A 13,485-nucleotide genomic window follows, 5' to 3' on the forward strand; every position below is an offset into this window, starting at 1 on the left:
GTAAGGGTTTCTACTTCATTCCTCCCACATGAATTGGTGGGTTAATATAATTACTTTTTTTAAATACACTGGAATCAGCTTTCAGGAATGCATACTGTTTAAATCGTTTTCTAAAGTCATGCTTGCAGCCTCTGTATGCAGTGGCTGAACCTCTCGTGTGATTCTAAATTCCACGTGGTTTATTCTGGCCCCTAATGTGAGTGAGATTGATGATCTACAGAGAAAATGGTGCAAAGGATTATTTAAAAATCTTAGGCTGTTACAGACCAATGTCTTCTCTTTGTTTTATTTTCAACCTGTAAGTTACTGAGTAAGAATTTAGGATGGAAGCGAGTTGAGCACACATGTATGTGTGTTTCTAGTTGTTCATGGAAACCATGTTGATGAACATGCCTTTTTGAAGAAAGTAAAATTGACACTAGGTAGCAAAAGGAATTAGGCTTTGGGCTGGGCTAGTGACATAAATTGAGTAAGACCTGTTACAAAGAGGAGATGACGTATTAATGGAAGGACAGAGAACCAAATGGAAACAGTGCTATAACCGGCAAGCTGAATAGACACAACACCTTCCCAAAGAGGTTGAGATTGAAGAAGACTTCCAGATCTTTACAACTTATATGGAATTTTGGAGGATAACATTTCTTAAATTGAGTGCCTGATAAACACGTGTTGGGTATAGCATACCAATATATATATATATATATATATATATATATATATATATATATATATATATATATATAGTGGGGTGTGTGTGTGTGTGTGTGTGTGTGTGTGTGTGACCTATATGATGATGGGAACCACTGACTTAAACAAAGTTAAATAATATCATCTTCTGTTGGTTTTGTGTAACTGTTAGAGACTCCCTTGCATTTATAAATACATATGAATCACCAAAGGGCTATATGGTGTTTGGCATTTACCCAACATAGTTGATTATAAAATGTTGCAGATTTCCTTCAGAGAAAACTATAGAACTAGTGGAACCCCACTGGGAAAATTTTGTTTCAGGAGGATAAACAATAGGAGACATTTCCAACCTAGGTAGTAATGTGTATAATGTTAAAGAGACATTAGGAAATATTCCTCTGAAATAATATGGTGGAAGATGGAGAGAACAGTAAAAAGAGAGTTGAGACTTTCGAACTATGTTAAAAACATTTGATTTTGAGATTTTCAAAGCAAAGCAAGTAATGGAGTGATTTTTTAAAAATATTGATCACTTCAAAGGTGTACAAAATACACATAAGATATGCAGAGTCCAGCAAAAAAAAAAAGTGTCAGGAGGAACTAAAAGTCTAAACTTTGTGTAAACATACTCTTCAGTAGTCCTTTCTATGTATCATTTTACCTCAACTTAGTTTCAGTCGTGGAAAGGGGAGTGAGAAAGACTGAAACCTTAGAAAATGTTGGAAGTGCTACAGTGAGTTTATGAAGTATAGGTCCCAAATATCTATCCAGAGGTCTGAGGACTTCAATAAGTGTTTAAAACGGACAAATAAAATCTAATCTACAATTTCTTGTTGTATTTTCTATAGGTCAGACTCCTAAGGTATATGCTCTGAATAGCCACCTAATACTTTTTAAAGACAAGGATGTATTCATGCAAAAATATGTGACATGGGAAAACACTCTGGGTAAGAAAAGAAGTCTTGGTAGAGAGTGGATTGCCATGCAAATTATTAAAAATATCCAAGAACTACTCATTAAATGGATATAAATGGTGTTTATATTTGAACTATATGATACAGTTTTTAAATAATTGAGGGTAATTAGGTTATTGTATGGATTCTAATATAATTTCTTAAATCATGATATTTTGTCTTTTTTCAATTTGTCATCATTGCTATAACTCGGTTTCTCTTATATGCAAAATTTTTATTTTCCAAAACCCCTTTTTTTAAAGAATCATTCTTAACCAATTTTATTTTGCTTCCTTCAGTTATGGACACCCTTGATAATCTGATGAAAACTATGGGTTTTCCCATCATATATGTTTAAAGATAAATAATTTATACAATATTACTTTCTTTTTTATTATTATTTTTTAATTTAAGTATAATTGGTATGCAATCTTATACTGATTATATAGTGATTTGATGTGTTTATACCTTATAGTGTGATAACACCATTAATTCCAGTAATTCTCTGTCACCATGTAAACTTATCACCCATCTTTCAAACCCCTCCCTTCTGGTAAATGTCCCTTTAGTCTCTGTTTCAAGTTTACTTTCAAGTTGAGAGATTGGAACATCCTGATGCTTATTCATGGATCATTTATTTCCTTTCCCAAGTTTAAAACTACTACTCTAAGAAACAGAAGTTAGTATTTCAGGAAAGCTAACACTGGAAATCAAAAATAAACTGGAAATAATGGCAGAAGAATGAATAGAAAACCAAAAACCATCGCTGTCCCTTCTGCACCGCCTTCGACTTCCTCTTCTCTCATTCACTCCCTTTCCCACACCTGCCATTTCACTTCACTACGGAAAGATTTGCCAAGAAAGAGAAAAGTAACTTTTGCCTGAGAAAGTAACGGTGTACTGTGATTGCAGATATCTTGGCTATCATTGCTGAGTGTTTCCGGGGAATGGATGTATATTGCAGAAGCCTTGGAAAACATTCTGAAAGTTAGAACCAATTAGTCCTCTCTCATCTTACCCACACGCAGAAAGAACTATGATTTCTAAACCTCCGTTGGCTGTGCCAACAGTCAGAATCAGGAGGAAACCTTTATATTCATAAAGCAAAGTACATGAGCAGCAAAAATGACTGAGTTCATTTTTATGCACTCTCTAAAATATTGAAGGTCTAAGACCCAGTTTAACTAAAATACATGTACAGAAGGTACAGCTGTGAACAAGATTTGGAGGCATCCTGACATTGGGGAAGGAGGATGCTAGAAGTTTGTTATCAAATATATTTAGCAGTAGATGTGATGTATAATGCCTTTGATGTCCTAGGGTTCTGATAAGTCTCTTCATACCTACCTTCCAAGGTTATATAAGAATTAGTGATAATGTTAAAACATGCCTAACAATTTATTTATTAATCCATTAGTTTTTTTTTCATTTAGACAATACTTATTAAATAACCACCATGTGCCAGATATTGTTCTAATAGCAGTGAGAGAGAGAGAGAGAGAGAGAGAGAGAGAGAGAGAGAGAGAGAGAGAGAGAGAGAACACAAAAAACAAAACACCAACTCATCACCTAAAAGCAAATCGATGAATAACAGACAGGAACTCATAGGAGATATTCTAATAGATTCCATGATAGTTTTATGGTTGTTAACAGATCAGATCATCAGAAATGCATTTGTTTGCTGGCTGCTTGCATTTTTTTATTTGTTTGATTTTTTTTCTGCTTATATTTTAAATATTTACTAAAGATAGTGATAGTCTACTTCTATTAAATATTTTTGAGTTAAAATAAAATAGTTTAAAATAAAGTTTAATTCTAATAAAATGATCTACCTTAGGTTTAGTGTTATTGTAAACAATGAACATTTTTTTAAAGCAGTAAGAATTTATGATATGGCCCCACAATTTTTAATTTTTTTTTTAGTTTGATGCCTTCGAAAGGTTATTTCAAATCAGCAGTCTCAATAAATAAAACAGTCTGCTCCCATAGAAATCCAAGCATGGCACTGAAATTCATTTCCTTATTCCAAAATCCAGATATGCTTTTTTTCTGATAGTGATGTCTATCAGCTTTCAGCCTCCCTTTAAATTAATCCACAATAAATTGTTAAAGATTAGATTTTTCAATTGTATCCTAACTTTATTTGCATAAATATATATATATATATTTATATATATATATATTTATCTCCTATATATCTCCTAAGTGAACTCTCCAGAAATTTTTATATAATCTCCATAAAATAGTTGTCCAATTACTTAAAAATTAATTGCTGCCATAGTAGCTCACAGTGGGAAATATTTGTGGTTTTCATTTGCCATCTACTCAGTGCGCCTCTAAAATCTGCTTGCGTGGAGGAGCACTTCCTCGAATAAATCTGTTCTTTTTCTTCTATTGATTAAAGCTAAGTGTGTTCAGATGTTATTGCATCAATGAAAGCTTCAGCCTTTTTAATATGGGTATCTTAATGCATTTTAATAGCATAAAGTCCTTCAAATGATCTATTGGGCATCTACTTTTAGATAGAATGACCAGGCAGTGGCCATCTGCATTAAAATGAAATGAAGTGTCAAAAATGGTTTAAATCAAAGCCTTAACCATAACCAGTTCATGGGATTTTTAGAAGTTGATTTAAAGATTTATCATTTCATTACTTTTTCCTCAACACGTCATCACACTTTGAGCATGATATGAGGTTGACAGTACAAATTTTCCTAACAAATAATCACGAGGAAGCTGTGAACACCAATCTTCTCCCTTGGCTCAAAACAGCTGTTCTCAAACTTAAGCATACATCAAACTCACCTAGGAGACTATTTAAAATACAGATTTCTAGGCCCTATCCTGAGACTTCCTGGTTGAGTAGGCTTAAAAAGTTAAATGTCTAACAGAATTACTACTGGCTTAAATAAATGATGGAAAGAAAAAAAAATGTCCATTGCAGGTGTAATGTTTAAACCAAACTTCTTAAATGTGGTATGACAGGTAACTATACTCCCTTACTTCACGTAAGCTAAATTATTACATCTTTTGTTTTGGTCGTTGTGTCTTAACTAATCAAATGGCTCATGGAAAAGCACTCACCAGGATGTATGAGCCTTTTTCACACAGATTATTTAGAAATATTAGGAGTGCTATTACTTATAGGAGCTCTCTCCACTAAATATACTGTAAGAACGTGTTTGGTTATGAATTGAATGATTTTCATCACAAAATACCAAGAAATCCTCTTCATTTGCCCTTATTCTTCACTTATGCTCACACACTTCAGGAATTACTTCTTCAACAGGTGCACCTGGGAAGTGAAGTCCTATTGAAGCAAAATTTGGTAGAGAAAGAAGGATATGCTACACCTGCTCACAAGGAACTTATTCCACTTCTATTCTTTAATATTTTCTTTAAAAAGGATTTTATCAAATACTCCTGTTAAATACGTGTACACGTAGGCTGTCCACAAAAGTGTTATGTGTTTTTCACAGCAATATCTAGTCCTTTTATTCTTTCATTTTTATAAAACTGGAACTTCAGAGCATTTCTCTGCACTTAATGTCAAGGTAAATCTACTAGGTGTTTAGATATAGTAAATATAATAATATCTTCATCTAATCTGCTGAGGTAAGGTCCCTGTTTCGGTAACATCGAAGTCATTGTATTTATTGTGCTAGGTCGTAAATAAATGAGAGCCATCCTAATAAAAAAAATACTAATGATGACGACTAACATTCCATTGAGCATTTACTCCAAACTGAACACTATATTGACACAGACGTGAACTTACATCAATAATCAAGGCATGAGAAAAATACTCTTTTTACTTGCAATTTAGGAATGAAAGGAAACTGAACGTTAGTTCAGTGACTCCCTCAATGTCACTCAATGAGTAAAGGATGAAATTCTGACTTCTATCGAGGCAGCTTTATTTCAGAGTCCATCACCTTAATGACTACCTCTCTCTTTACCATGAGTTAAATTTTGTGCTATTTTTTGTTATACTGTTACTCGAGCTAAGTACAATTTTAAGACATTTCTTAAGGTCCTTCACAAAAGTAAAACACCTACAGAGAAAGATATGTTCAATTTTTAAAATAGAGGAATAGAACAGAGCAATTACTTCATTTATGTCTCAAATAACCTTAATATACTACTTGTCATATAGCATGTGGGTGACACAATGCAACTCTCCACAGGTGTTAAAGTATTCTGAAATTATAGTTCTCATGCTTGTTTAGGTGCTAAGTTAGAAAGCAATGATGCTGCTTTCTTACAAAGAAGTGATCCTTTTTTTTTCCATTTAATTAAATCGCCAAAGTTGAATGAGACATACTTGTTCAAATAGACATGAGATATTAGGCATCATCATTAAATTCTCTAAATTTCATAAACATGAGAGCATTTCCCTGGTAATTTTTTATGGTAAATTTGATATCACCTTGACTGTCATGCTTGATAGGAAATTGTTGTAGAAATTACGTTGTAGTTATTTATAATAGAAGTATAAGCTACATTAGCTGTTGCCCAGTGTTTCATATTGAAGTGATTAATATCACAGAATTATAAATATGAATTATTAGACTAATTCTCTGACATCCAAAGAAATAACTTAGCACCAAGTTAATGCAGCTTTGCAAATGAAATAAGCACATTCAACCGGCACCGATTCCAACTATGTGTATCTATCCAAACAGCTCTCTGCACAGTGGTAATTCTCCTAATCTCTATAATTTATTCATCTCAGGATACACTCCAAAGCATTGTTTGCATGTGTTATCCCCTAGTTTTAAAAACAGTATTCATTATTGGGTGGGAACAGATGTAACTCCTCGGAAAGGCTTGTTGCAATGGTGTTTGTGCTGAGGAACATTCCATTTGGCAAACACGTGCAACCGTATGAGTAAAGTTAAAGAGGAATCGTGAGGATTCAACATTTAAGTCCCTACCTCCCAGATCTTCTCAAAAGCCACACTTCAATCACCGTAACAACCCCAAACCTTATTCTACATGCGCGTATACTCTCAAACTGAAAAGAAAACCACAATTGCCCAGTGGAATTCTCCAATACCCTGAAATATGCTATTTCAAGCCCCAGACACCAAATAGACGGAAAAGTAATGACCTTTATTTTCATCAGCTCATCAAAGCTGAGGTTTTAAAGGGATTAATGTTTCCCCTTATTGGCACAAACTATCATGACAATTTAGAAAACTGAAAAAAAAAAAAATTCCTTTGACCAAAAGGGATGTCACTCAGCTTTAAAGGGCATTTCAAATCTTTTGATGCCATCAGAAATGCTGATGTCAAGTTTTATATTACAGGTCATTCAGACAGTGAGTGCCATGGACAAAGATGATCCCAAAAATGGACATTATTTCTTATACAGTCTTCTTCCAGAAATGGTCAACAATCCGAATTTTACCATCAAGAAAAATGAAGGTAAATATATTAGCATTGTGAAACAGGGTAAAATGTAAATTGGAAGGTAGGATGTGAGTTCATAATATGACTGAAAATGTCAATAAAATAAGTTTTTTTCACCCACAAGCAGTTGAAAACCAGCTATTCAGCTTAATGACGTGATAATTACATCATTTCCTCTTTTTAACATTGAAACAATAGATAAGAAAATTGTTAATGACAAAGTTAATTTTATCCCAGGGCATACCTCATTCACCTGACTTTAAATGATGAACAGAAGATTTAACACTTGTGAAAGTTTCAGGAATTCTGAGATACTGAGGTGTCTATTAGAGGAGGAACTGGCTTATACTTTGCAGTTGTTAAATTTTAATTGAATGTTTACCAAGTCTTTAGGGAAAGCCTATTTTAATTTTACTTGGTTTGTGGGTACATATTCAAGGTATTTGTTGTAAACCTGAACCAACATTGACAATAGCAATTAGATCAGAAAATTCTTCTTGAAGGACACTCCTTATCAGTATTATTTTGGAGTTAATACAAAGTGATTTCATTAAGCCTTTCACTCATGGAGAACATTTAATGCGTTTCATTACTTCTCGAGAACCAAGCTTGAATTAACCATTTCTCTTAACTATCATCTCTTACATATGTAGGTCATAGATCATTATTTAAAAAGTTTATCCCATCTGTACATTTTTGTTTTCTACGCTGCTGTCTATTTAACAAGGATTTTTAACTGTTTATTTTAGCACAGATCTATTAAAGTCTCTAGCTATTTTAGAATGATTAGCAAAATAAATGTATTGTCAAAGGCTGCATTCTGGCTATGCTATAGGCATTTGTTGAGATTTCTGAATGGTCTATTTAAAAGCTATGTTCAATTAGAAGAGTAAAATTTGGCTCGTGGTTTTTTTTTATTTGTTTGTTTTTGGGTTATGAGCTATGTTCTGTTTCAAGGAGTTAGTGAATTTTGATACAACTTCCTAACTTCCTTTATAAAATAAAATAACATTTTATGGCTCTTGTTAAATATATTATAGCCTTACCTGTTAACATAATGCTACTTAGTTCTTTAGGGATGCATCACAGAAAAGAAAATGAGAAAGTTGTTATATAGATATTACTCAGTTATCTGGCTTCCACTGTTACAAACACTAAGGAGACAAAATCCTGTTCTTTCTCTTCAATAATGGAGTACTACTCATTTGTTAGCCTCACCTAATTAGGAACTCTACTCCAAGTGCATTGTCTTTGTTTTTCAGTTAACACTGCCAAGGTTTCTGTTTTTACTGAAGTCATGAATGTGGCTAAGATGAAAGCCCCCTCAGAAATCCCAAACTGAGCTGAAAATCTGCATAAGTGCAGTCCATGCTTACTTAGTGCTAATAGGTATCAGTCATTATTTTTGCATATAATATGTCCTACATTTAAAAATTCTCTGTGAAGAAATGTTTTTCCATCCAGATAGTTCTGAGCTTCTTGGTATTTTCTGTGTGTTTTGCAATTTCAAGGTGTGCCTGGTATAGGTATGGCCTTTCAAAGGCACTATATATAAACATGTTTGAATGGATGAGAGGTTGTTATTGGGTGCCAGTGTAAGAATAGTTTTCTATTATGTTTATTATGCCCTAATTTTTTTAAAGAGGACATTTTAGTTTTTCAGTGAATAATTTCATGCATTTTCTCTAATTTTTGGAACTAGTAGAAAGTAAAAGGTTATACACTTAGGAAAGCATGTTTTAGCCCCATTACACTTTGCAATAAACCCTGTAATAGAATATTTAAAGGAATATGGGCTACCTGTTTTATTCTGAAACTAGAAAATGAAAGTTACAGTTTCTATTTACCTCGTCGGTTTGTATGTGTGTGTAAGAAATAATTGAGACAAAAAAAAAAAAAATGCCAGGTATTACAAAATTACTCAAGATAGAAAGAGAACTCTTTGTGCTCTGATTGCTTATTTTAAATTATGTACCTATTCATTTTGCAAAGAATGACCATATAATTTATTATTTCAACTGGGGCATTTTTTTTTAAAGTGGAAGGGGTTGCTATTCATATTTATATTTATGCCTGGAAAAACTATAAACCAGGATTATCTGTGGAAACTAGGGCATATGTTCACTGTGATTATGAATTTAGGATCCAAATTATTTACTATCTCCATAGAATAAATCATGAACCTACAGGTCTTTGGAATAGATATGTCAAGTTTATACTCTATCTCTCTTTTTCTTGTATTAGAAATTCATGAATTTTGCTTCATAGACCACTATTTTTTTTTTTTTTTTTGGCATCTGGATAGTTTCTGTGAAAATACAAAAAGCAATTTGTCTCTTTTTAACATGTAGAGACAAAGTAATGGAAAGAATTATCAGATTTAAAATGTTGGAGATATATAGATATGTAGGTAGATAAATAGGTATTTGTGAGCCTGTTACCCAATCCTTATTATTAATGATTAGAGAACACAAAAATAACCAAGAAAATCCAAATAATAGACATTACTTATTTTAAAACTACAGTATATTTTATGCTTAAAACTGAGATGGACTCAAATAGTATAATATATTTAGAATATTTTTTCTTCTTCTGGCGAACTTTAAATTGGTCAATGATGTTTCTCCACTGAGAGCATCATGACTTTCAAATTCCTTTCTCCCAGATAAAGGTTAAGATCTTTGAGATAGCCAAAGTATTTAAATTCATAATTGATGGGTGGACGATCCCCCTTTTAAATTAGAACTTTAAAGGAAATTGTTTCAGTATTTGGTGTTTTCTTGCAGCTGTGTCTTTCCACTCAAAGTTATTGTGATCTTCCTCTCGTGTAGATCAGTCCTACCGCAATTTTCAGTCAACTAATTCAAAATCAAAGACAAAATGAGATAGAAATTAACTGTCTCTTGTCTCTTACACAGTTGAGTGATTTCACATATAATTCTCTTTCTGAATATATGAGAATTATATTTCTGCCAGAATAGGAAGACAACCTTCAATATAGATAAAGGTGAAAGAAAAAGCCAAAAGTGTGATGAGTCATTTAGATCATATGTGCACACCAAATAATCATAACACCTTGAACTTTCTAAATTATATTGCCTGGACATTGCTTTCTTCATCTAGTTGGGTAAATTTATAAACAAAAGGAGTTTGAGTTTTGCTGATCACATTTCAGTATTGGTGCCCCTTCTAATTGTGAAAATGGAAGTTACCCGACAATTAAATATAACAAGACAGATATAAATACAATAAGTAGATAAATGGACCTTTTACAGATACAGAAATATCCTGCAGAAAATATGAGGTCTACAGAAACCTGATATTCTCTACCTTGTATATTGTAGGTAAAAATGGGACTGGATTTGCTACAAAGTACTCTGGTGAAATGAGAATCTTCATGATTTGTACTGAAGTATTTGAATCAGGTATATAGAGAAATGTGGAAACACATAAAGCTCTGCTCCCTAAAGAGGGCCTGTGGGGAAAGAAAAGAGTAGATAGAGAACTTGGTTAGGCTTCAGAAAAGACAGCAGGGGGACCAGAGTACCTGATGATGCTAATATTTTTTTCCCTTCCTGTTATCTCCTTTGGGACTGAAATCCAATAGGCAAGAATCGCACTCTGAAGGCATAATAATGGTAATTGATTTGGATAATGTAGATGATGACTGGAGCTTTTGAATTATCTGTGTCCTGGGTTATCTCAATGTCCATAACATGGTTACCTGTTAGATTATAATTTATGCTTTGTTCTGTGGAGTTTCCGTTTCAACTGATTGGGGAAGCAGTATAGGTTTTATAACTTTTTATCCCCTATAAGCATTACTTGTAAGAACACTGACTATAGGTAGGTTATTTTAAGTCTCAGTTTCCTCCTCTGTAGTGCAGGGTAATAATAGCTATTCACCCCAGAGGGATGCTCTGCTGGGTATGTGTGACCTGTTGCTTAGCTCTTAGCAAAAGAGCAAAAGAGCTCTTGGCACAATGTCTGGAACATAGAAAATCACTCACCAGCAAATGGGACAAGATCCTTGTTTTAGGAATCCATTATTTCCTAGATTCCCATGTTATGTTTCATCTCCTCTGGCTTATCAGTCTCAATCAGGTCTCTTTGCAGCTTTAACTCCATTGATTTTTGACTATGGTACACTAATTCTGAAAGTGGGCTCATTGGTGCTTGTGAAACCCCTGATCCTCACTAGACTGTATTGCAAGAAATCTGCTTAGCAATGTGTTGCAGTACAAAGGGTTTTTATAATACAAAGATAAAAGGAAATAAAAGAGGAGGAGAAGAAAGTGGGGAAAAAAATGAAAATACTTGTCAGCCACATAGCTGCAGGATTTCTGGATCTGGTTTTAAATATGAAGGCTTTTTTTTCCCTCTCTCTTTTGCAAAAATGAAACTCAGCTTTCCCCACACCATGGCTAACCCCAGCCTCCAACTTAAGATGACTTTCTATTCTTGCATATCAGATTGTTTTAAATCACCAGTAACCGCCCAACACACATACTCTGTGGGAATCATTTTTGCATAAATTGAAATATTAGTCTTCCTTTGCTCTTTTGAATAAGGTCAACTTATCTCAGATTCCTCTTGTCACAAAACTAAAATTTGCTGCCTGAAAATGGAAGTGGATTTCTTTGATCCCAAGCCAGTCAGAGGTTACCCTCTCTCCTCCATCTTCTCTTAGACTGAGCCTTCATGCGTGCCTCTCCTGTACTCAGGATGAAGGCGCTGAGGTAGGCAGGGTCCCTCTGTCACTTGCCTTCAGCCAGCTGTGCCCTATCCAGGCTGAACTGGACCTGAAAGGCCTTCCCGATGATCGCGCAGCAAAAAGGGCCACCTTGATAAGCCAATTGTCTTTCTGGCCACCACGGGCCTCCTTATGTTTTTCTATTATTCCAAGCTTCTTTGAAGCTGATAGAGGAGTTTCTGAAATAGCATTTCTTTCCTCAAGCATCCTTTGCAAAAACCTCCATCCCTCAGCTCAGCAAATTTATTATCAGTGGGTTTCCAAGGCAACCATACCTAAACAACACATGACAACTGTGTGTTTGTATGAGTGCAATCATGAATACTTATATATGTGTGTTTCCAATATGGTGCCCTGCCTACTCAGCTTACATAATGGACTTTCCCAAAGCCCTGCACACAGCACCAAACATTCACCGGAGGTCCTTTACATATAAGGTGTCAGCTCTTACCCATATGAAGCATGGCACTTTTCCTCACTGTTAAATCATACAAGGTAATGCTCAATTTGCATGAATCAGGAGGTCCAACTGGAATCCGAATATGCAGAACAGCATTATGCATACATGATCTGAAAAGGCTTTTGCTTCAGTAATTCATAATTTATTGTTTATGCTTCCAGCAACGTTCCGTTGATAAAAAGCCATTTATGTTTCATTTTGTCGCCTAAACTGTAATTAAGTACGATGTGCAAGCTAAGAAAAATAGATAACAGATCTTTACTTCCACTTTCCAAGTCGCATATGATTGTACAGTTTGATTCGGAAAACTAGATTTTCATTACTTTAAGTCGTTTTTATAAAGCTCTCATTATTTTGTATAGACTCCATACCTTTGTTTGTTTTTACTTTTAAAATCATAATACAAGAGTACCATCAGAAAGTAAGAATTTCCTTTGTGAATATTGAAAATCCTAAAATCATTGCTCCGGTCAGACATAGCATGTATTTTTCGGTGTATATTATGGGAGACAATTTAGTTCTGAGATTACTGACTCCCAGGGATATAATTTAGACACATGGCATAGACTTACATGTGTAGTTGTCCATATGCTATTCAAAGTGATGAATTGATTGAAAGATTCTTTGTCAATTGGCTGGCAATCATTTCTCTTCCTTACAGAGCATTCTAATTCTGAAGATTTTTGGAAGAGAAAAATCAAGCAAGAAATTGTCACATGCTTAGTTATCTTAAAGATACCTGAGGGCACAGAGTATTTTCTTTGAGGATTTTGCTCTCTGAGCCTTTTGCTTCAAAAACAAAATAGAAAAAAAAAAAAAAAAAAGTGGGATGAGGGATCAATTGAACATCAGGAGGAGTATCAAGAATTACTCAGAGAAATGTTTTTTATTTACGAATCTTTTTTGGACCATTTGGTTGCTTGTGCCATTAAAAAATAATGTTATTGACTCATTTAGTATCTATTTAGAAGCATAAAAATAGGTCTTAGGATTCCGTGGGTGCCAAATAAATATGACTGTCCTTTGGTAAGCACAAGCAAATATTAAAATGGAATGTGGAAACAAAATGAACTGTCAGTCTATGCAAATTCTTCTTTTCTAAAAAAGTATTAAATGTATTTGACAATCATTTTATCTCCTTTCAGCACAGAAGTTTGCATTTTGAATTAATTTGAGCACTTCCTAGACACATTAGGCAAACGTGACATCCTGTT

At 34.0% G+C, this 13,485-nt stretch overlaps 1 protein-coding gene across 3 annotated transcripts in view; it reads left to right on the top strand.

Moving 5' to 3' along the window:
* CDH8 (cadherin 8) overlaps nucleotides 1-13,485 on the top strand; it is a 309,903-nt gene that overhangs the window by 257,042 nt on the left and 39,376 nt on the right. For 2 of the 3 annotated variants that reach the window (XM_016150682.2, XM_016150693.2), the window contains exon 10: nucleotides 6,956-7,073. In XM_016150682.2, the coding sequence (XP_016006168.1) occupies nucleotides 6,956-7,073 (118 nt within the window). Of the gene's footprint in view, nucleotides 1-1,538; nucleotides 1,604-6,955; nucleotides 7,074-13,485 lie in introns of those variants that run through there. The other variant, XM_036232112.1, reaches the window with a different exon arrangement.

The sequence above is a fragment of the Rousettus aegyptiacus genome, unplaced genomic scaffold, assembly GCF_014176215.1.
Source record: "Rousettus aegyptiacus isolate mRouAeg1 unplaced genomic scaffold, mRouAeg1.p scaffold_m13_p_14, whole genome shotgun sequence".
Lineage (NCBI taxonomy): Eukaryota > Metazoa > Chordata > Mammalia > Chiroptera > Pteropodidae > Rousettus > Rousettus aegyptiacus.